This window comes from Chiloscyllium plagiosum, unplaced genomic scaffold (genome assembly GCF_037043375.1).
Source record: "Chiloscyllium plagiosum isolate Xiang-an unplaced genomic scaffold, Cpla_swu_hap1 HiC_scaffold_30, whole genome shotgun sequence".
Taxonomy (NCBI): domain Eukaryota; kingdom Metazoa; phylum Chordata; class Chondrichthyes; order Orectolobiformes; family Hemiscylliidae; genus Chiloscyllium; species Chiloscyllium plagiosum.
The window spans coordinates 39,085,956-39,107,891 of record NW_028270168.1 but is presented as its reverse complement, the minus strand read 5'-3'; the positions used below and the strand labels follow the sequence as shown (position 1 = coordinate 39,107,891).

The following is a 21,936-nucleotide window of genomic DNA, read 5'->3' as shown; positions in this document are numbered from 1 at the left end:
TGGTCCAACTCATTCATGCCAACCAGATATAATAAAACCAGGCACAGCAGGTATTAATCTCCATTGTGAGTTTCAATTAATTGCACCCAGTTGCAGACTTTGTGCAAGAGACATACGAATCAGAAGCAGGAATAGACCTCTCATCCTGCTCAAACCTTTAATCCAATAATGTTCAATCTGATTGTAACCTTGAATACACATTCCTGTCTGCTGCAGATCAGCTTTCAATCCTTTGCTTAACAAGAATCTATCCACTTCTCCCTTAAAAATTTCCAAGAACTCCGCCTCAGTTGGCTTTTGCAGGCAGAGAGTTCCAACGACTCATGACCCTCGGAAAGAACAAAATTGATTAACCCCTGGCGTAAGTGTATGCACCAAAACTTAAATAGTGAACCTTAGTCTTAGATTCACCCATTAGAGGAAATATCTTCTTGACCTATGACCCTTCTACAGCACGATTTTCTATAGCGATTTTCAATAGCATGATTTTCCGTAGCGCGAGGTTGCAGAGGAACGCAACTGTAGCGTTATAGCAGAGTGATCTGTAACAACCTTCTAGTCAATTTTGACAGCCTTCATTAGAACTGTGGAATATATAAATGGACAATGTCAGAAAGGAACAGGATTAAGATTAGATTCCCTACAGTGTGGAAACAGGCCCTTCAGCCCAACAAGTCCACACCGATCCTCAGAACAGTAACCCACCCAGACCCATTTCCATCTGACTAATGCACCTAACACTATGGGCAATTTAGAATGGCCAATTCACTGAACCTGCAATCTTTGTATTGTGGGAGGAAACCAGAGCACCCGGAGGAAACCCTCACAGACACGGAGAGAACTTACAAACTTCACCCAGACAGTCGCCTGAGGCTGGAATCAAATCTGGGTCCCTAGCACTGTGAGGCTGCAGTGCTAACCACTGAGCCACCATGCCATGAAGACAACTGAAGGAGAAATGTATTTATGAGTAAGGAAAGCAATGGGAAAATTTACTTGCTTTTTCATCCGGTTCATTTTACGTTTTTTTTCAATGGTGTTATTTAGATTTTTTTCCCAGTCGTGATGCAGGGTGCACACCTAAAATGTAAACTTGTCTGTTCTATTTATAGATCCTGACAGACTGTGCAACATTTTTGGGGTATCCAGGTGTCATGGCTAGTATTTATTCCACATTGAAACAAGTTCAGAATTTTTTAGAATCTTTTTTTAATCATTTCTCCCATTGGCCAGGCAGACATGGAGAGAAATTGAATGTTGTCAGCATATTAGCTGCTTGGTGTTTGTCAAACATACAATGCTTCAGAAATAATTTATGAGCTGTCAAGTATCTTGGACCGATGGAAGGTAGCTTAGAAATTATAAAGCAAAATCGCCAGTCAGTCTGAGGTAAATTCCAAGGGTGGGGTTTGGCTTCACTCAGTTCTTTTGTTCTTTTGAATTGAGATTGTGTGTTTTATATTTGGTATTAATCTATCACACCCCCTCTGTAGGAATGTGTTGAGGATTTGTGAAAGACCTCCAAGGAAGACAAAAAACTTGCTGGGAGTTGGAGGTGGAGGATGGGGGTTGGGGATGGTTGTGGAGTGGTTCATGATTTCCCATTTTAGGCAGAGTCCGTAAAGCATATTCTCTTACTAGTAAATGAGCCACAGTTGCATTCTCCGCATATTTGTGGTTGAGTTTGATATTCACATGTATTCTGGTAGACATTGTAGTTATTTTTGGTTACATCCCAGAGAAAGAAGAATTTATTCCCACCCTGTAAAAATGTGAAAAATAGCATTAGAGAAATGTTTTCATTAATTTCAATGGATGTATTTTGCTCTCTCTCTCAATGTCAGAGACAAGCAATGATATCAACAGGCACACACCAATTCCATACCCAGTTTACACAATTGAGAAATATCTATGTGTTAATGACCAATTACCTTCAAAGGTTTTTCTATGGTGGTAATACATTCTTGTCAGGAAAATATCTAGTGTTAGTTCTAAATAAAAAGGTACTAGTTTTGATTGTGGAGGTTGATTATATAGAAAAATCCAAAGCTTCTTTCTCTGGTCCTTCACAGCTCTCTTACCTTGATTAACCACAATGAAGCTCAAAATATAACATTCAAACTTATCTTCTTGCCTAAACTCTACTTGATTTGGGAAGGTGGCACATTACCTGGGTTTTTTGTTCCAGTCTATATCAATTTGGAAGGATGCCATTTCCCTTCTGTGGACATCCTACTCAACTGCTTAAAAGAACTGGTTAACATATGGACACTTGAAAGAATAATGCCGATTAGTGAGATGCTTCTGTCGAACTACTCCATCCAATATTATATATTTCCTTAGAGCAGGTAAATGGAGCAAGGTAAATGCCAAAGGTCAGCATCTATTTTCACAAGATTATCTTTCAATCAAATATAATATACTCATGACTGTGTTGCTTATGTTATCAATTTTGGATGTAGGGAAATTTCCTGTCAGAGGTGTTGGATATGAATTCAAAACAACTTTGAAAACATGGGTCACTCACTGAATGTGATGAAGTTTGACATCATAATCTTACTGAAAATTATTTCAAGAAAAGTTCTATATTTCAAAAGTTAAAACCATCCACTATCACGCTTTTGGGCAAAGGAAAAATAAAGATTAGTGCAGGGGTGAATAAGAGTGAGGAATTTAAAATATTGAACATCAACTGAGAAAGTCAAGGGACTAAACTCCAGTAAAACCTTCATGATCTGACGGCCTACATCCGAATGTTTGAAAGAGATTGATGCAGGAACAGTGGATGCACTACTGTTTTTCAAAATTCCTTTGATCTTGGAACAGTCGCAACGAATTGCAAATCAGTACAAAACGCACTGCCATTGAAGAAATGACAGTGCAAGTGACGAGGAACAACAGGTCAGTTAACTTAACATCAGTCTTTCGGAAATTAGCAATCTATGATTAAGAATTAATGTAATTATATAATTACATTTAATTATAAAAGCATAGTGTGATCAGAAATAAGTCAACATGATTTTGCAAAAGGGAACAATATCAGAACTTTTTAAAAGCATGTAACTAATAGGATAGATACAAATCTAGCATATTTGGATTGTCTAAAGGAATTCGATCAGGTGACATATAAATGTTAACAGACGAGATCAAGGCTCATGGAGTTGAAGTAATAAGCACGGGACAGCACAGTGCCTCAGCAGTTAGCACTGTGCCTCTCAGCACTAGGGTCCCAGGTGGAGTTTGCATATTCCCCCTGTATCTGTGCGGGTTTCCTCCTACAGTCCAAAGATGTGTAGGGCAGATGAATTGACAATGCTAAATTGCCCATTGTGCTAGGTGCATTAGTTTGAGGGAAATGGGGTTGGGTGGGTTTCTTTTCGGAGGGTCGGTGTGGACTGGTTGGGCCGAAGGGCCTGTTTCCACACTGTAGGTAATCTAATCTAAATAGATTAGTGTTGTTACAACTAGATGAGGAGTTCAAATCAGCTCCCTGTTTTTAACCTTCTCAGCTGGAAGCAACAAAGTTTTAAAATTCCTTTTAGAACGTAATTATATCTCACATCAGTTTTCCAGATCAAAAGAAAGGTCCAGTTGTAACATTTAATTGAGCGGTAGAACATGAATTACATTCCTTTGTAACTCTGTGGAAAAACCCATGCACATCCCCAAGTCTGCATGGGTTTCTGGAAGGTGCTCCAATTTCCTACCAAAGTTCAAAGATATGCATGTAGGTGGATTGCCCATGTAAAACTGCCCCATTGTGTAGGTTATGTGTAGGGATGTGTTAGTTAGGTGTGTTAGCCGTAGGAAATGTAGGGTTACAGGGATAGTGGAGAGGGATGGGTCTGAGTGGGATACTCTTTGGAGAATCAGTGTGAACATGTTGAGCCAAATGGCCTATTTTCACACTGTAAGGATTCTAAGGATTCTATCAAGCAAACAGATGCACAAAAAGATATCAAGTATAAAAAGGCTGACTGTTGAATACCAAGTGGAAGAGCAAGACTAAGCATATTAAAAAATCCTTCGAGTCCTTAAGGTGTAAGTTTATTCCTGAGACCATGGTTGTTTTCTTGATTACTTGTTTCTTCAACAGCAGTGAATCTTATAGATTTCTTTGAGTTTTTGATGAACAGTATTTCTCCAATTTATTTTTCATCATGTGTTGTCTCTAAGACACTGAGAGGAGAAGGTTAAATATCACACAACACCAGGTTATAGTCCAACAAGTTGAATTGGAAGCACACTAGCTTTCGGAGCGACGCTCCTTCATCAGAATGAAGGATGATGAAGGAGAGTCGCTCCGAAAGTTAGTGTGCTTCCAATTAAACCTGTTGGACTATAACCTGGTGTTGTGTGATTTTTAACTTTGTACACCCCAGTCCAACACCGGCATCTCCAAATCAATAGAGGAAAAGGGACTGTGGGAGAGTATTTTTAAAAATGTATTCATTCATGGGATGAGAGTTTTGCTGGCTAGGTAGCATTTAATACCCATCCCTAAATGCCCAGAGGGCAGTTAAGAGTGAACCACATTATTGTGGTCTGAAGTCACATGTATGGCAGACCAGGTAAAGATGGTAGTTTCCCTCCTAAAAGACATTTGTGAACCAGATGGGTTTTTCCCAACAATCAACAATAGAGTCATGGTCAACATTAGATTCTTAATTCCAGATGTTTATTGAATTCAAATTCCACCATCTGCCATGGCAGGATTCAAAGTCAGCTTCAGGTCCCCAGAACATCATCTGGATCTCTGGATTAAACAGTCCAGCAATAACTCGGCCATTGCCTCCCAATCTGCTGTTGCAAATCTATTTTCTTTCCCTGTGGTGCCCAAAAGCCATTACATGAGGTACATTTCACTTGTGTATTCTCATGTTTGACCTTATTGTTTTTGTTTCAAGCAAGATAATCATGAGCCAAGTTTCAGCCTAATACATTTGAAGTTTCAGAAGTTATGTATCAACCAATAAGCAGGGGATATTGATCTAAACCATTTCTTTAATAATGTCAATTTTGGTTTGATTTGATTGTAGTTTGTTGATCATTTAATGAGCTTGGCTGAACCTGGTCAGGCAATCACTCCTACCATCTTAATTCAGAGTTTGCTCTTTTTAATGGAAGTCCAAAAAAGATCGCAAATATTAAAATCAGTTGGTGGAAGCTGAAAATTAATATTCTATTGTGACCATAATCATAAGAGGTTGGATAGCAGATTAGTTAATGGACTGAAAGCAGAGAGTAAGCACATATGGGCATTTTGAAATTGGAATGTTGTGACCAATGGAGTGATCGCAAATGCAAAAGTGGAATATGTTTGAAAGGCATGAAACTTGCAAATGTTGATGTTATAAGAGACTTGTGTGTGCTCATACAAGGTAAGCAAGAAAGTAGCAGGCAGGCACAGCTCCAAATTAAGAGAGCAAATGATTTGTCAGACAAAGTTCATTAGTCTGGTCCTTGGGACAAAAGGGTCATCCTATTTTGAATGGCTGAATAAATCTAGTCTATATTTTAAGAAATGTTGCAGAATATAAGGTAACCATATTAGAACATTCTTGGAAGATAATGTACAGGCTAGACAAGAGAGATTCTCTAGCCAGGAGAATTAAAAACCAGAGGGTAAGGGGCTATCATTTACGACTGAGATATGGTAAAATTGCTTCACACAAAGGACTGTGAATCTTTGGGATTCTCTGGACTAAAGGGTTGTGGATCTGCCATTGTGACTTCATTCAAAATATTTCAGGTTATGGTAGACAGAATTTTGGCCTCTCAGAGAATCAAGAGATATTTGGAATGGATTGGAAATGGAATGGATGCCCAAAATTTGGCATGCTCACATTGAACTCTGAAGTATGCTCAGCTCAGCAAGCCACGTTGTCATCACCTGTTCTTATCTTTTATGTTGTTTGGTTTCTTTTTATGAAAAAAACCTCTGTGTGCTTTATGAACATTTTAAGATGTGTACTAAAGCTCACTGCTTAATGACACTGATGGTTCACATTGTGAAGTTTTGAATTACTTTTCAATGGAGCATGGGCATTGCTGACAAAGCAAGCCCTTGTTGCCCACTATTAATTATACTTGAACTGATTGGTTCACAGGGCCTTTTCAAAGGGCAGTTAGGAATCAAGCACATTCCTGCAGGTCTGAAGGCATACGTAGACAAGACTAGGTGGGCAATGTCGATGTTCTTCCTTTCTTGACCTAAGTTACATTAAAGAACATGATGGATTTTAGCAATAATTTTATGGACAAAGTAGTTTCATGGTCATTACATTTTACATCAAAGTAATAAAATCTGAAATAAATACCATTACCCACCCTAGTAGGTGTTAGCCTATGTTCCCAGAATGTTAACCTTGGCTCCTGAGCTGCTACTTCAGTGACAGTAATGTACACCAGACTGGAAGCAAAGAAAGAAAAGAATTAATCTGCTTAAGAGAATAAATAACAGCCTTCTATTTAACTGAATAAGGCATGAAAGTAAAAACAATTAAATGTCTGCATTTGAATTCATCAAGAGCTCATAGATTAGTCTTCACATCATGTCATTTGAGGAGAAGCTGAGCATATTGACTTTCAATGTCACAATAGGAGTAGGCCATTTAGTTCCCTGAACCTGTCCTGCCATTGAATTCTCCAGGAGTGTAGTGCTAATAACAGGATTTCAGGATCCGAGGATAATGTTCTGGAGACAAGGGTTTAAATCCCACTATTGAACCAGACAGAATTTAAATTCAGTTAATAAAACCTGGAATTAAAGTTAGGTTATGAAATATTGGCCATGAAACTGTGATCAATTGTTGTCATAACTTATCTGGTTCACTTGTGTTCTTTCAGGAAGGAAATCTGCCATTCTTACTTTGCCTATGTGTAACTCCAGATTCACAGCAATGTAGTTAACTCAAACTGTCCTCTGAAGTAGCTGAGTAAACTGCATGTGCTCAAGTAGAGATAGTCCTGTTAGCAATACCCACATTATGAAATAATACTTTAAAAACATGGCTGAAAGACCTTAGCTCCATTGCTCCATATCTATTTTACCCTTGCCTAAACAAAGTCCACCCTTCTAACTCTTGAATGTCTCATTAGACCCAATATCCAGAGCCAATGTCACATGTCATATTTCTATACCTTTTAGTATGAAAATATTGTTTTCCAGATATGCTACTGGACATTATAGTTCAAATTTTATTGTTACTCCTGACTTCACTGTGGAATTAAATATGGGGCACTAAAAGTTCACTTTGTTAAGCCATAAATCAAATTGCAACTTCTATCATCTGATAGAGTAGGTAGGAAGAAACTGTTTCCTCTCATGGATGAATCAAGAACAAGGGAATATAAACATCTATATTTTACCTGTAAGTGATAAACAAGCAGTGTTCACCATTCATAATGCATTTAGTTACTCGAACACTTATCATGGATTTTCAAATCGCAAGCTATGGTAATAAAAAGAGAGATGCACAGCCGTGCTCTCAATAGGGAATCTAGGACTTGTGCATTGAGTTTAATGTCTTCTCCCTCAATCGATTTGGTACTAGCATGGTATTTAATTGAGTGGGAGGGTCATGACCCTGCTGCTCTAATTAATGTCAAGGGTTCACTCCACTGTCACTGTTGTTAAACAGAGCAGCAGCAGGTGGGAAATGCATCACGGGGGGAGCTCGAAAAACAAATGCTATCAGGATTGCTTCTGGGTTGGGATGGGAGTTCCTCATAGAAAGGCACTCAGTGCCTTATGAACAAAACTGGCATAGGGAAGATTGGACCTATTGAGAATCACTGTTTACATTTGGTACTAATGCCCATCCTCATCCCATGGGACCCTCACCTCATTATTCCCCTCTTTTCATTGGTTATCCTGGGTCTCAACAGCAGCCATGGTCTCCAAGCTGCTGAACTAGTCAATCTTATTGGGTGTCACTGAGGCCATTACACAATGGAGTGGTTTAAGTTTTGTGTGTGAGTTTCAATCAATACAGCAGGCTTTCTTGAAAAGAGAAACACAGGATTTACAGATGGCTCTCCAGCTAGCATGCAGGATCTCCTTCATCTAAATTAAACTCTGCTCTGTGTGTACAGGCTAAGTAATGTTGTTCCTTTTCAATCAATCAGAGTTAACAATCCTTATTGATGCACACAGGCTGAAATCAAGACAAAATGTTAAGAACTTAGTGGGAAATTAGGGAAGTGATTGTCGGGCTCCTTGCTGTGATATTTGTATCATCAATAGTCACAGGTGAGGTGCCAGAAGACTGGAGGTTGGCTATTAAGAAAGGTGGCAAAGAAAAGCCAGGGATCTATAGACTGGTGAGCCTGACTTCGGTGGTGGACAAGTTGTTGCAGGGACTCCAGAGTGACAGTATTTACATGTATTTGGATAGGCAAGGACTAATTAGGGATAGTCAACATGACTCACTAACTTGACTGAGTTTTTTGAAGAAGTAATAAAGTGAATTGGTGAGGGCAGAGCAGTGGACGCTATTTAGACTTCAGTAAGGCATTCAACAAGGTTCCTAATAGTAGACTAGGAAACAAGGTTAGATCTCTGAAATACAGGAAGAACCTATTTGGATACAGCAATGATTCAAAGATAGAAGACAAAGGGTGGTGAAGGATGGTTGCTTTTCAGACCTGAGGTCTGTGACCAGTGATATACCACAAGGATCAATGCCGGGGCCACTGCTTTTTATCATTTATATAAATGATTTGGATGCAAACATAGGAGGTATGGTTAGTAAGTTTGCAGATGACACCAAAATTGGAGGTGTATTGGACAGCGAACAAGGTTACCTAAGATTACAATAGGATCTTGATCAGATGGGCCAATAGGCTGAGAAGTGGCAGATGGAGTTTAATTTAGATAAATGTGAGGTGCTGCATTTTGGAAAGGCAAATCAGAGCAGGACTTGCAGGACTCATACACTTAGTGGTAAGGTCCTGGGGAGAGTTGCTGAACAAAGAGACTGTGGAGTGCAGGTTCATAGCTCCTTGAATGTAGAATCATAGGTAGATAGGATAGTGAAGAAGGTATTTGGTATTCTTGGCTTTATTGTTCAGTATATTGATGATAGGAGTTGGAAGATCATGTTGTGGCTTTACAGGACATTGGTTAGGCCACTTTTGAGCTACTACATGCAATTCTGGTCTCTCTGTTATAAGAAGGATGTTGTGAAACTTGAAAGAGTTCAGAAAAGATTTACAAGGAGAGTCCAAAACTAGAGGGCATAGGTTTGGGGTGAGAAGAGAAAAATGTAAAAGGGATCTAAGGAGTAGCTTTTTCATGCAGAGGGTGATGCATGTACAGAATGAGCTGCCAGAGAGGTGGTGAGGGCTTGTACAATTACAACATTTAAAAGGCATCTGGATGGGTATATGAATAGGCAGGGTATAGAGGAATATGGGCCAAATGCTGGCAAATGAGACTAGATTAATTTAGGATATTTGGTCGGCATGGACAAGTTTGAACTGAAGAGTTTGTTTTGGTGCTATACATTTCTATGACTGTACAATTGAATATTTAAGATTTATTTTTTAGAATAGAATATTTTAATCAAGATAAGTAATGGAGAAAAACCAAAACATAGGGAAGATAATGAAAAAAGGATTGAAAAATGTTTAGAGACAGCATAATTTTTTCGAAGACAAAAACAGAAGTTGCTGGAAAAGCTCAGCAGGTCTGGCAGCATCTGTGCAGAGAAATCAAAGTTAATGTTTTCGATCCGCTGACCCTTTCTCAGAACTGGGGAAGGATCCATTCTGAGGAAAGGTCATTGGACCCAAATCATTAACTTTGATTTCTCTTCATAGATGCTGCCAGACCTGCTGGGTTTTACCAGCAACTTCTGTTTTTGTTTCTGATTCAAAGAATCTGCAATTATTTCAGTTTTTAACATTTATCTAAGATTTTGTTTCCCTTTTAAGATATTTCATTGTAATATAAACAATTAATTCTGTTTTAAAGCTATAATTTCAAAACTGGCCAGCGTTAAATGAAGGTTGTCATCTTCACTGCGCTTCTAAACAGAGGTTAGGAAACTGGTAGAATATGAGAGAGGCAGGTACCTTTTGTTCAGGAATCAATGAAGACAAACATACATTGTTCATGAGCAACCCCAACAAATGATCTGGTTGAAAGCTTTTTTTTAGCTTCTTTCAAGTGTCAAAAAATGACACTATTTTGTATCAGGTAACCAACAGCTGCAAACTATTATTCTTTTGTCTGCCATTGTGATAAAACTGTTCACGTTTCCTGCAAATAAATTATTTGAACTTCAAAGAAGTAAAATCCTTAGAACCCAGGAACTACTATCTGTGTGTTTTTTTGTTTGTTTTCTATTTATCTTGCTTTAATGATTGAAGAAGGAATAAAAGCCCAAGAAGACACTATAGAGCAACATACATGCTTTGGGGGCTGACATTTGATCTTTATGTTTGTAACAAATCGGTTGTCATTTTTCACTGTGCTTGATCTTCCTTCCACTGAAGTTCATTGAACAATTATTCAAACCCTTTGTCAGAGATTCCCAGTCTTATTGCTTTTAATTGAGTTGTAATGAAAATGTAGGCCTTGTTTTCCAAGTCATTGGAATATCAAAACTAGCACAATATATAATATGCTGAGGATATACTACGAATCCATTTTGCACTAGATTGATTGCAACCTCTCCTTTCTGGATTGTTTTAAATAATTTGGGCATTTTATACAAATGGCTCAGTTTACATAGCGTGCCACTTTTATATATTGGAATAAGATCTTCAGACATCTGGAAGGTCATAAATACTCTGGTCCCAGCGAATTTACTTAAGAATTTACTATGAATGTCCATGACATTCAGAGACAATAACCCAATGGAGTAGAAAATCATAAGGAAACTCAAAAGAACTCAAATATATTTGCTGGATTTCAATTTTGAGAATAAATGTGTTTTATTTAATGTGAGAAGAAGCTTTGCATTCTTGAATATAGATGCAATTACATTAGAATGCCATTATTAATATATATTGCAGTGTGAAAAGTTGTCCATAAGACCATAAGCCATAAGAGCAGAAATTAGGCCATTCAGTCCATCCAATCTGCTCCGCCATTCAATCATGACTGATATGTTTCTCAACCCCATTCTTCTGCTTTCTCCCTGTAACCGATAATCCCCTTGATAATCAAGAACCCGTCTATCTCAGTCTTAAATATACTCAATGACCTAGCCTCCATAGCCTTCTGTGGCAATGAATTCCATATTTTCACAACTCTCTGGCTTAAGAAATTTCTTCTTATCTCCGTTCTAAAAGATCTTCCCTTTACTTGAGTTGTCCAGCCAGCTATGAAAATAATTACTTCTGTTAATTATTGGTTTTATTTTATGAATATAATTGCAATTGCTTGAACTTGGAAAGCTCAATACGTTTATTAATACTCAGTTAATAATATAACAATCATTGTGTCTTATGTTTTGAGGCAAAGAAGGTCCAACAATGTTCCAAGACTTTATACTCTTTAAATGGAATCACTTTGATTAGATTCAGTTTGTGTGTGCATGCCATTATGATATTAACACTGAAAAACATTTTATTCTCTCTTAACTTATAGTTTCCAATCTGCTGAAATTATAAGTGGTTGGTGCAATTATCAGCACACTCTTTATTCAATGAGTCTTGAATCACCCAAATTGATTGGCTAAAAAGTCTTTCTTTTCCAATATCTGTGAGGGTCCAAAACAAAAATAACATGCTTAAGCAATCTTGGTTTGATTCCTTGTGGACATAGATCAAAGTACAATCCTGCACATAGTTTGGAACCATTAGAAACAAATTGAAGAATCTGGTTCAGCTGGTATAAAAATAACACAAACTTTACTTCGAAGACATGACTTTTTCAACAATGTATAAATGGTCTTACTCATAAGCCTAACATGATCTTCTAGTTAATAAGCCTATGATAATGTATAACGGCATACAGTTATTTTGCTCTGTGAACTATACTATCTACTTTGTCCAGTTTCTGACAATACAATGGTTGAGTGAGTTACTATTCAACATCTTTCTGATCACTCGGTTTTCTTTTCATTGTAGATTGCCTTCATGATAACATGCTTCCTAGATCCTGTTGTTGCATTTTTCCAAAACTGTGATTTTTATTTTAGTACAGTGAAATTACTCATGTCAGTTGATGTTGTGTTATTTTCTTCTAAATTTTATTTAAACTCTTCTGTTCATTTTTCTTTAATCCACAATTTCAGCAGAATGCCCCATTGTAACAAGAACCCTACTTCGAGTCATAGAGATGTAAAGCATGGAAACAGACCCTTCGGTCCAGCCGGCCATGCCGACCGGATATCCCAACCCAATCTAGTCCCATCTGCCAGCACCTGGCCCATATCTCTCCAAACCCTTCCTATTCATATACCCATCCAAATGCCTCTTAAATGTTGCAATTGTACCAGCCTCCACCACTTCCTCTGGCAGCTCATTCCATACATGTACCAATCTCCGTGTGAAAAAGTGCCCCTTAGGTCCCTTTTATATCTTTCCCCTCTCACCCGAAACCTATGCCCTCTAGTTCTGGAATCCCTGACCCCATGGAAAAGACTTTGTCCATTTATCCTATCCATGCCTCTCATGATTTTGTAAACCTCTATAAGGTCACCCCTCAGTCTCTGATGCTCCACGGAAAACAGCCCCAGCCTGTTCAGCCTCCCCTCACAGCTCAAATCCTCCGACACTAGCAACATTCTTATAAATCTTTCTGAATCCTTTCAAGTTTCACAACATCTTTCCGATAGGAAGGAGACCAGAATTGCAATGCAATATTCCAACAGTGGCCTAACCAATGTCCTGTACAGCCGCAACATGACCTCCCAACTCCTGTACTCAATACTCTGACCAATAAAGGAAAGCATACCAAATGCCTTCTTCACTATCCTATCTACCTGCGACTCCACTTTTAAGGAGCTATGAACCCGTACTCCAAGGTCTCTTAGTTCAGGAACACTCCCTAGGACCTTACCATTAAGTGTATAAGTCCTTTTACCAAATAAATTGAAGAAAGCTTTGTGTGCGCTTTTATTTGATGTGAAACATTGACACAGCTGTCAGTTTTCTTTGCAGCCATATGAATTTATTGCCCTTATGATAACAAAGCCACTTCATCTTCAGAATTCACAAGCAAATGTATGAAATGTATACACAGTTTTGAAAGACATCAATACTTAGTCTTGTTCCATTTGGATCAGGGTCTTCTGTTCTGGTGTGGATGCTACTTTATGGATACTAACCATAATTGTCTTATCAGGGCTTTGGAGACCCCTCGGGAGAATATTGGCTTGGAAATGAATTTGTTCACCTTCTCACCAGCCAGTCTCCTCATGTTCTCCGCATTCAGCTGAAGGACTGGAATGGAAATGAAGCATTTGCAACCTTTGACAATTTCTTTCTGGAAAGTGAGGAGCAGAAGTATCAGTAAGTTTCCTTTGAGTGTTTTCATTTGTTTTATAGCATATTAAGTTAGAATTGCTGATTCTTGGGTCGAAACAACATTTTCTCAGAGATGTGAATCCTGTCTGAGATTGCTGATTATTGGTTGCTGAATAAACAGTTTTGCCCTGCCTTGCCAATCCCACACCATTTTCATGTTACCACTTTGTAGTTTGACCAGCTTTTGGGTGCAGAATGCACATTTACCTCTCTCAAGTGACGCTGAAGGACAGCAATATATTTCCATATCAGGATGGTGAGTGGCTTGGAGGGGTGGCGTTCCCATATATCAGCTGCCCATTCTACACGAATGTGGTTGTGAGTTTAGAAGGTGCTGACTGAGGATCTTTGGTGAATTTCTGCAGTGCATCTTGTTGATAGTATACACTGTTGCTACTGAGTGTCAGGGGATTGGTTTAATTCAGTTGGCTAGATGGTTGTCTTGCAAAGCAGTGTAATGCCAACAGTGTGGATTCACTTCCCATCAGTGGCTGAGATTTCCATGAAGCTTCTCCTTCTCAAACTCTTGCCCTCACCTGAGGTATAGTGGCCCTCAGGTTAAAACACACCTCTTTAATGAGAGAGGAGTCCTATCGTATTGCAAGACTATGATGACATGACAACAACTGAGCATCAGTGGTGGAAGGATATGGATATTTGTGGAATTTCAAATAATACTTTAAGAGGTAATCTTTTTGTGCAAAGTTATTTTGTGACAAAATGTATAAAATTCAAAAACTGTTTTATTCATAAAATGCAACTGAAGTATATGATCCAAAATTTACTTCACTCACTTTGATATTTTAATGTCTACTTTAACACTTTATGACTGCTTCAAACAAGATTTTATCTTCTGTTCTAACATCTCCTTGTATTGGTTCAAGATCTCATTTTTTTTCTGATTAAGCTCATGTGAAGCTTTTTGCAAAAGCATTGGTTAAATATGAATTCTTCTTTATTCATAACATGAAAGTGATATGATTGGATAGGTATTCAGGTCAGATGATTGGAAAGAATATAAAGAATGGCAGCGAATGATGAAAAGATTGATCAAACAAAAGAGGCTTGATTATGAGAAGGAGCCAGCTAGAAATGTAAAAATGGATGATAATTGTTTATGTAGGTATTTAAAAAGAACAGAGTAAATAAAATTGTCTTGGATTCCTGACAGTGTAAGAATTAGGTATTAATGGTAGATAAAAAGGAAATAATGGATGAAATGAACAAATATTTTATTTCTGCTTTTCACTATGGAGGACAAAACCAAATAACTGTAAATCAGGAGATGGGGGGAGAGAGGACCTTGATGAGAATACATTTATAAGGGGAGAGGTACTGACCAATCAGATGTAGCTATCAGTTGATAAGTTCCCAGGCTTTGATCGGGCTAACCAGTCTGAACCTAATTCTAACCCTAACATTAAGCTTAACCCTAAACCCCTAACCCCAACACTACCCTACCCTAACCTGATCTAAAGATCTTCAAAGAGATAGCTCACAAGGTAACAGTGCATTGGTGTTAATTTTCCAAATTTCTGTGGATTCTCAAAAGGCTCATCAAATTGGAAAATATAATTCAGCTAAAAAAAAGAAAACTTTAGGATAGTCAGAGATTGTTGTGGTGAAGGTGTTAGAATCAATCATGAAGTTATTGTTGAGCCCTTTGTAAAACACAAGGGGAAGGCGGAATCATTTTTAATTCATCTGTCAGAGTTCTCTGAAGGATTAACTTTTGATGTTGGTGAAGGGAAGCTGTGGACATGTTGTAGTTGGATTTCCAGATGATGTTGGGACATGTTAAAGTGAATAATTGCACTCTAAAGGTGTCATAAATTTGCCATGATGATGTATTGAGGCTGGTACATTTCTACTGGCAACCTGTATGGATGAAGGCTGCTGGTGGTCACTACCTGGGGAGCATGCCCTGAGATGTTGGGGACTTCTGGTCAAATTGAAGGCTGGAGAAGCAAACAATGAGCTGGAGCAGCCAGTTACCCAATGTGATTTCCATGTTGGGAATTGTCACAGTCTTTCTCCATGGCATGGGAGAATGGGAAACAGCATGTAAATAAGATGAGAATAGGTCATATTGAGATGTAAATGCATGCAAATAGCCTCTTGAATTTCTCTAGTGGGATCCTTTCCTTGCCGTTCAAACCTTGGGTACAAAATCAGAGTTTGATTTTCTTGATTGCGAGAATCTCATTTTCCCAATCTCACCACATTTTCCCATCTGTCTCAGTCTTGCCCAAGTTGTTCAGAGCTGGGAGAATTCTTCTTTTGTTGATGGATAGAGGCAGCTGAGTGGATGTTGTCTATATGGACTTTAGCAAGACATTCAACAAGGTTCTGCATGGCAGGATAGTTGGTAAGGTTAGATCACCGGAATTCCAGGGAGAGCTATCCATTTGGGTACAAAATTGGCTTGAAGGTAGGGTTCAGAGGGTGGTAGTGGAAGGTTGTTTTTTTGAACTGGAGGCCTGTGACTAGTGTTGTGCCACAAGGATGGTGCTGGGTCCACTGCTTTTTGTCATTTATATAAATAATTTGGATATGAATGTAAAAGGAATGGTTAGTAAGTTGCAGATGACTTCAAAATTGATGGTGTAGTGGACAGTCAAGAACATGATCTCAGAGTATAATGGAACTTTAATCAGATGGGCAGATGGGCCAAGGAGTGGCAGACAGTGTATAAGACCATAAGACATAGGAGCAGAAATTAGGCTATGCAGCCCATCGAGCCTGTTCCACCATTCAATCCTGGCTGATAAGTTTCTCAACCCCATTCTCTCGCTTTCTCTGAATCCCCTTGACAATCAACAACCTATCTATCCCTATCTTAATTATATTCAATGACATAGCCTCCATAGCCTTCTGTGGCACTGAATTCTATAGATTCAACATCCGTTGCCTGAAATAGTTTCTCATTAGCTCCATTCTAAAAGGTCTTCCCTTTCCTCTAAGGCTGTGCCCTCGGATCCTAGTCGCTCCTACCAATGGAAACATCTTCCCAACATCCACTCTGTCCAGGCTATTCAGTATTCTAAAATGTTGCATTTTGGAAAGGTGAATTTTAATGGGAGGGTCATGGGGCATGTTGTGCACGTTCACAGTTCCTTGAAGGTGGAGTCACAGGTAGGCAGGGTAGTGAGGAAGGTGTTTGGTACACTTGCCTTTGTTGGTCAATGCATTGACTGCAGGAATTGGGATGTCATGTTACAGATGAACAGGACATTGATGAGGCCACTTTTGGAATACTGGGTTATTTTCTGGTCTCCCTGCTGCAGGAAAGATGTTGTGAAACTTGAAAAAGTTCAGAAAAGATTTACAAGCATGTTGCCGGGTTTGGAGTGTTTGAGCTATAGAGAGAGGCTGAATATGCTGGGGTTATTGTTCCTGGAGTGTCAGTGACTCAGGGGCAATCTTATAGGGATTTATAAAATCATGAAAGGCATAGATAGATCGAATACCCAAGATCTTTTCCTTATGGTAGGGGAGTCCAAAACTAGAGGGTAAAGGTTTAAGGTGAGAGGAGAAAGATTTAAAAGGGACCTAAGAGGAAACCTTTTCATGCAGAGGGTAGTGTGTGTATGGAATGAGTTGCCAAAGGAAGGGATGAGGTCTGGTACAATTATAACACTTGAAAACCATCTGGATGGGTATATGAATATGAAGGATTTAGAGGCATATGGGCCAAGTGCTGGCAAATGGAATTAGATTAATTTAGGATATCTGGTCTGCATGGATGAGTTGGACTGAAAGATCTGTCTCCATGCTGTACAACTCTATGATGTCAAAACAATCTAGACTTAGTGTTCACAGCAGCATAACACTTAATCTGCATTGACTGTGCTTAGATTTTGTAACGTTCAGTTTCAATAATAATTTTTTCATATTCACAATCAATCTGCCAAACAACTAATATATTTAATCTGTTAACACCAGGTTTATTAGCTTAAAGAAGTAATGGTCCAAATATTCTGAAAATAAAATCAATATTGTTGCAGCTTGTAATCTTTATTTTGAAAGTTTGTTTATTATAAAAATATATGGCGGTTGCTAACAAATGGCTTGCAAAAACAAAATCTTTCACAAAACAAATGAATCTTTCTTGTTCGCATTTAAAGTGAACAGTTTTCCTGGAGCTATAGTAGCTGGAGGGCATTGTTTTGGGATTTATCATTGACCCATATAAAAAAAAGACACAAAAGCTATGGAAGTAAAATAGGCCAACACCACTGGAACTGAAGGTGGTAGAGGAGTGTCCAATTGAGGATTTCTATTCAATAAACATCTAGTTATTGACCAAAAATATAAATGTCCTTGTTCATAAAGTGGCAGAATCTAACATTCTAAGTTCAAGTGAAATGATGTTTGGAATCATCAGCAATATCAGCATACTTGAATATTTGTGCAGTCCTAGTATTGAGAACATCTTATGCATATGATATCTCCCACTTCCACTTGATTATGAATTATATATGTTAAGCATGCAACCCTCCCTGTTAACGCAGGAAGACCCACTGAACTCTAGAATGTGCAGTGTGGAAGAACAGCACACACCATTCATGTCAAAGAAACCTTCCACAAATGTCCAGTGATCTGTACAGTGGAGACCTGCCCTTTCCCGGTGACAACTTATATCTGGGGCTACATCAGAGGATCTGAATCATACAGCAGTAGTTATGTTAGTAAGCAGGTAAAGCAGGCAAACAAATTGAACTATTTACATGCAGAAAACCAAGAAGTAAGGAGCAGTTAATATTCTTTGCTTTTGATTTAACTTTTCAGATAATCAAATAAATGATTAGAATTGGACTTTAAAGCCAAAAATATAATTAGAAATATGTAAGTAGTGCTGAAAAAAACACATTTTGTGCAAATTTTTCATCTTGTACTTATTAGGACAGTTTCACAAGAATACCAATTAACCAACATTTATGTTGCACGAGAGAAGATTGGTTAGTAAATGAACTTTGATAGGTTGAGGTGTTGCCATGGAGATTGAACCAACTAATGATGATTGACAATTAACTATCAGACTTTCTTTAAAGTTTACACCAACCTTTTTGTACCTGATTGGTCAGGGCACTGCCCATGGAAATGAATTAGCGAATGCCTGTCATCTGTTTTATTTATTTGAAATAAGTACAACATTTGCTGTTTGCAAGGAGCAGCACCCCATGTATTTAGATATCAGTACATATAAATGCATAAACTGTGAGCCTGGATTACCATCCAAAGCTGATAGTTAGTGTAATATTTTAGACGTTTAGAATTATACAGCAAATCTTGTCCAATTGCAGAATCACAAATGATGGGCATTGTGTTGCAAGCTCTATAAACACAGGTTAAATAGATGCAGTCAGTATCTGGCTTGCTGTGAACAAGGGAATATGCTGTTTGATATGATGTATTAGTCTTTGGGAATATACAGCCTGCAAACCTGGCATCACAATGGCACTGAAAACTGAAATATATGTTAAAAAAGTTTTTTTTATCATCATGGATAAATTTGATATTTGATAATTTTAAAATTAACTTTCCAGGGTCAGTGAGGATAGTGTTTTGGCAATGATAATAAAGTTAGTGTACCATTAAATATCCATTCACACTTCATCCAACAAAGCTAAACTTTCACAAGGTTTATTTTTTCAATGAAACTAACCACACGAGAATGAAAGTTCTCATTAATTCAGATATTTGCCATTGATTTGCATCTTGACTCCCCTCAACAGTACAACTTTCGGAGAAATGTAAAATCATTGACAGGCAACATCTGGATTTTCATGCTGGGGTGCCCATGTGTCGACTCCAGAAGGATAGTAATGACAGCAAATGCGGACAGAATTCCTGACATTCCAATATAAAACCCAATACTTCCCTGTGCTTGGATACGTATAGGCAAATTTACCATAACCCTGCTCTCTCATTATAGACAGACAACTGGCAGTAGTTTAATCTGAGGGTCACCATGTCTCAAGGGAGAGGTTGAACAGGAGAGTCCTTCATGGTAACCTTAGTCAGCTTCAGTCTACAGTGCAAACCAACCGTTCAGCTAACTGATCCGTTTATTGTCACGTGAGTGTCTTTTTGTAACATCCACTCATCAATACATCAGTATTGTTGATTAAATGAGACTGGATCAGTAAGGTTTTTTTGCAGACAGTGTAACGAACAGGTTTTCGATCATGTAAACTATTGAGGAAAGGAACTTTCAGAAAACTGTTAACCAAAGAGAACTCTACTTGTGCTGAAAATGTGTTGCTGGAAAAGCGCAGCAGGTCAGGCAGCATCCAAGGAACAGGAGAATCGGCGTTTCAGGCATAAGCCCTTCTACTTGTCCCAGCCAACAGCATTAACAGTGCACAGCACATTATCTTGCAAGTGGCAAAAAAATCCAGCTCCTTTCAGGAGCTCTGTTCAGTTTGATTCAAAACCCTTTGGATCCCTTAAAACATGAGGAGGGTGGTTGTATAGCCATTAGTGTCCACATGATCATACCCAGAACAGTAGCATAAGCCTTGTTAATATGTAAGATGGAGATGGAAATGTGTTGCTGGAAAAGCGCAGCAGGTCAGGCAGCATCTAGGGAACAGGAGAATCGACGTTTCGGGCATTAGCCCTTCTTCAGGAAACGTCGATTCTCCTGTTCCCTAGATGCTGCCTGACCTGCTGCGCTTTTCCAGCAACACATTTCCATCTCTGATCTCCAGCATCTGCAGACCTCACTTTCTCCTTGTTAATATGTAAGCCAACCTGCCATGTTTATTTCACGAACGCAGTTTTGTTGTAGCTGGAATTTGTGGGCGGCACGGTGGCACAGTGGTTAGCACTGCTGCCTCGCAGCGCCAGAGACCCGGGTTCAATTCCCGACTCAGGCGACTGACTGTGTGGAGTTTGCACGTTCTCCCCGTGTCTGCGTGGGTTTCCTCCGGGGGCTCCGGTTTCCTCCCACAGTCACAAAGATGTGCAAGTCAGGTGAATTGGCCATGCTAAATTGCCCTTATGTGTTAGGTAAAGGGGTAAATGTAGGGGTATGGGTGGGTTACGCTTCGGCGGGTCGGTGTGGACTTGTTGGGCCGAAGGGCCTGTTTCCACACTGTAAGTAATCTAATCTAATCTAATTCAATGTTCTGTAAAAGGCCAAAATAATTTGTGCAGAATATCAAAAACATAGCTTTGCATTTCTATCTTAGACCAATAGACCAATAACAGCACCCTCATTACAAATGCTGTAATTAATGCAAATACACAAGTGAAAAAAACTGTATGCTGTGTCATTACTTTGTCCCAGACAAACAGCATCTCAGCCTCAACCTTATTTCAAGATCTTCCTGTATATGTGTATTAAATCTGAAATAAACTTCAAATTTACTTTTGTTTCTTTTCCTCTCTGTCTCTGTCTCTCAATTTATTTCATTTCTCATTCTGTATATGATTTGAATGCATTTCTCCTATTTGCATTCACCCTTGTTCTCTGGTCTATATTTTCTCAACTTTTAAATCTCGTCACATAGGTGGTACATCGTTGGCTTAGTCACCCATTTCATAGATTCACTGTCCGCTTCATCAAACCATTACTAGTTCATGTTTCCAGCAATATAAAGGAAAATAGCTTTCTGAAGGAAAATGCAGGGCAACCTCAATTATCCAAACAACGCAGACGGAAGAGTATTTTGTTCAGATAATCAAATATTTGGATAATCGAATGTTTGGATAACACAGTTTACTCAAGCATGGGGACCTTGAAATCTTGTTCAGATAATCCGAAATTCGGATAATTGATGTTTGGATAATCGAGGTTGTTCTGTATCTAATTATTGATATGTACTGTTGGCTGCTCAGTAAAATATGGGCTATTTTTACCAACTAATCAGAATTGTACACAAATTGAAATGCAGGCTGGAATTCTCCCTCACTGAAATGGAGTGAACGATGGTGAACTAGGCGGAAAGTACAGAAAGAATGAAAAGATCAGAATCTAAACCGCAAGAAAGTTATTTGCAATTTTACCCTCAAGCCCAGATGGTGACTTCAGAGTCACTTCAGTGACTACCTTATTTCCATGTCATTGCATCTTATTGAATATCTCGACTTATGTATATGCCACTCCTCTCTTTCGCCAAGTAACCACGTGCGTAAGTTCCCAATATATAAATCAATGGAGGAATCTGACAATTGCAGCTTGCTTAATGCTTGTACTGGTCACTGTGCAACTGCTTTTTTTTTCACAACACTATCCCTGAATGTTCCATGGCTACCAATCTCTTGAAAACGTTGCCCACAGAAATCCATATTGGCTAAACACTCTCTTCACCATACCATCATTCCTACTCTCAGTCCAACTCACACACACCACTTCAACCCTGCAGCACTTCAATTTGGTCTTCAGGGACATCAATGACTTGCATGTTTCCACAAAGTCACTTTGAGATGTTACGGAGCAGA

General features: G+C 38.6%; 1 protein-coding gene across 2 annotated transcripts in view; it reads left to right on the top strand.

The window, feature by feature from the left end:
• The window catches only part of LOC122563725 (angiopoietin-2), a 243,994-nt gene that overhangs the window by 148,729 nt on the left and 73,329 nt on the right, over positions 1 to 21,936 (top strand). For both annotated transcript variants that reach the window (XM_043717869.2, XM_043717870.2), the window contains one exon: positions 13,304 to 13,470. In XM_043717869.2, coding sequence (XP_043573804.2) covers positions 13,304 to 13,470 — 167 coding nt within the window. The remainder of the gene's footprint in view (positions 1 to 13,303; positions 13,471 to 21,936) is intronic.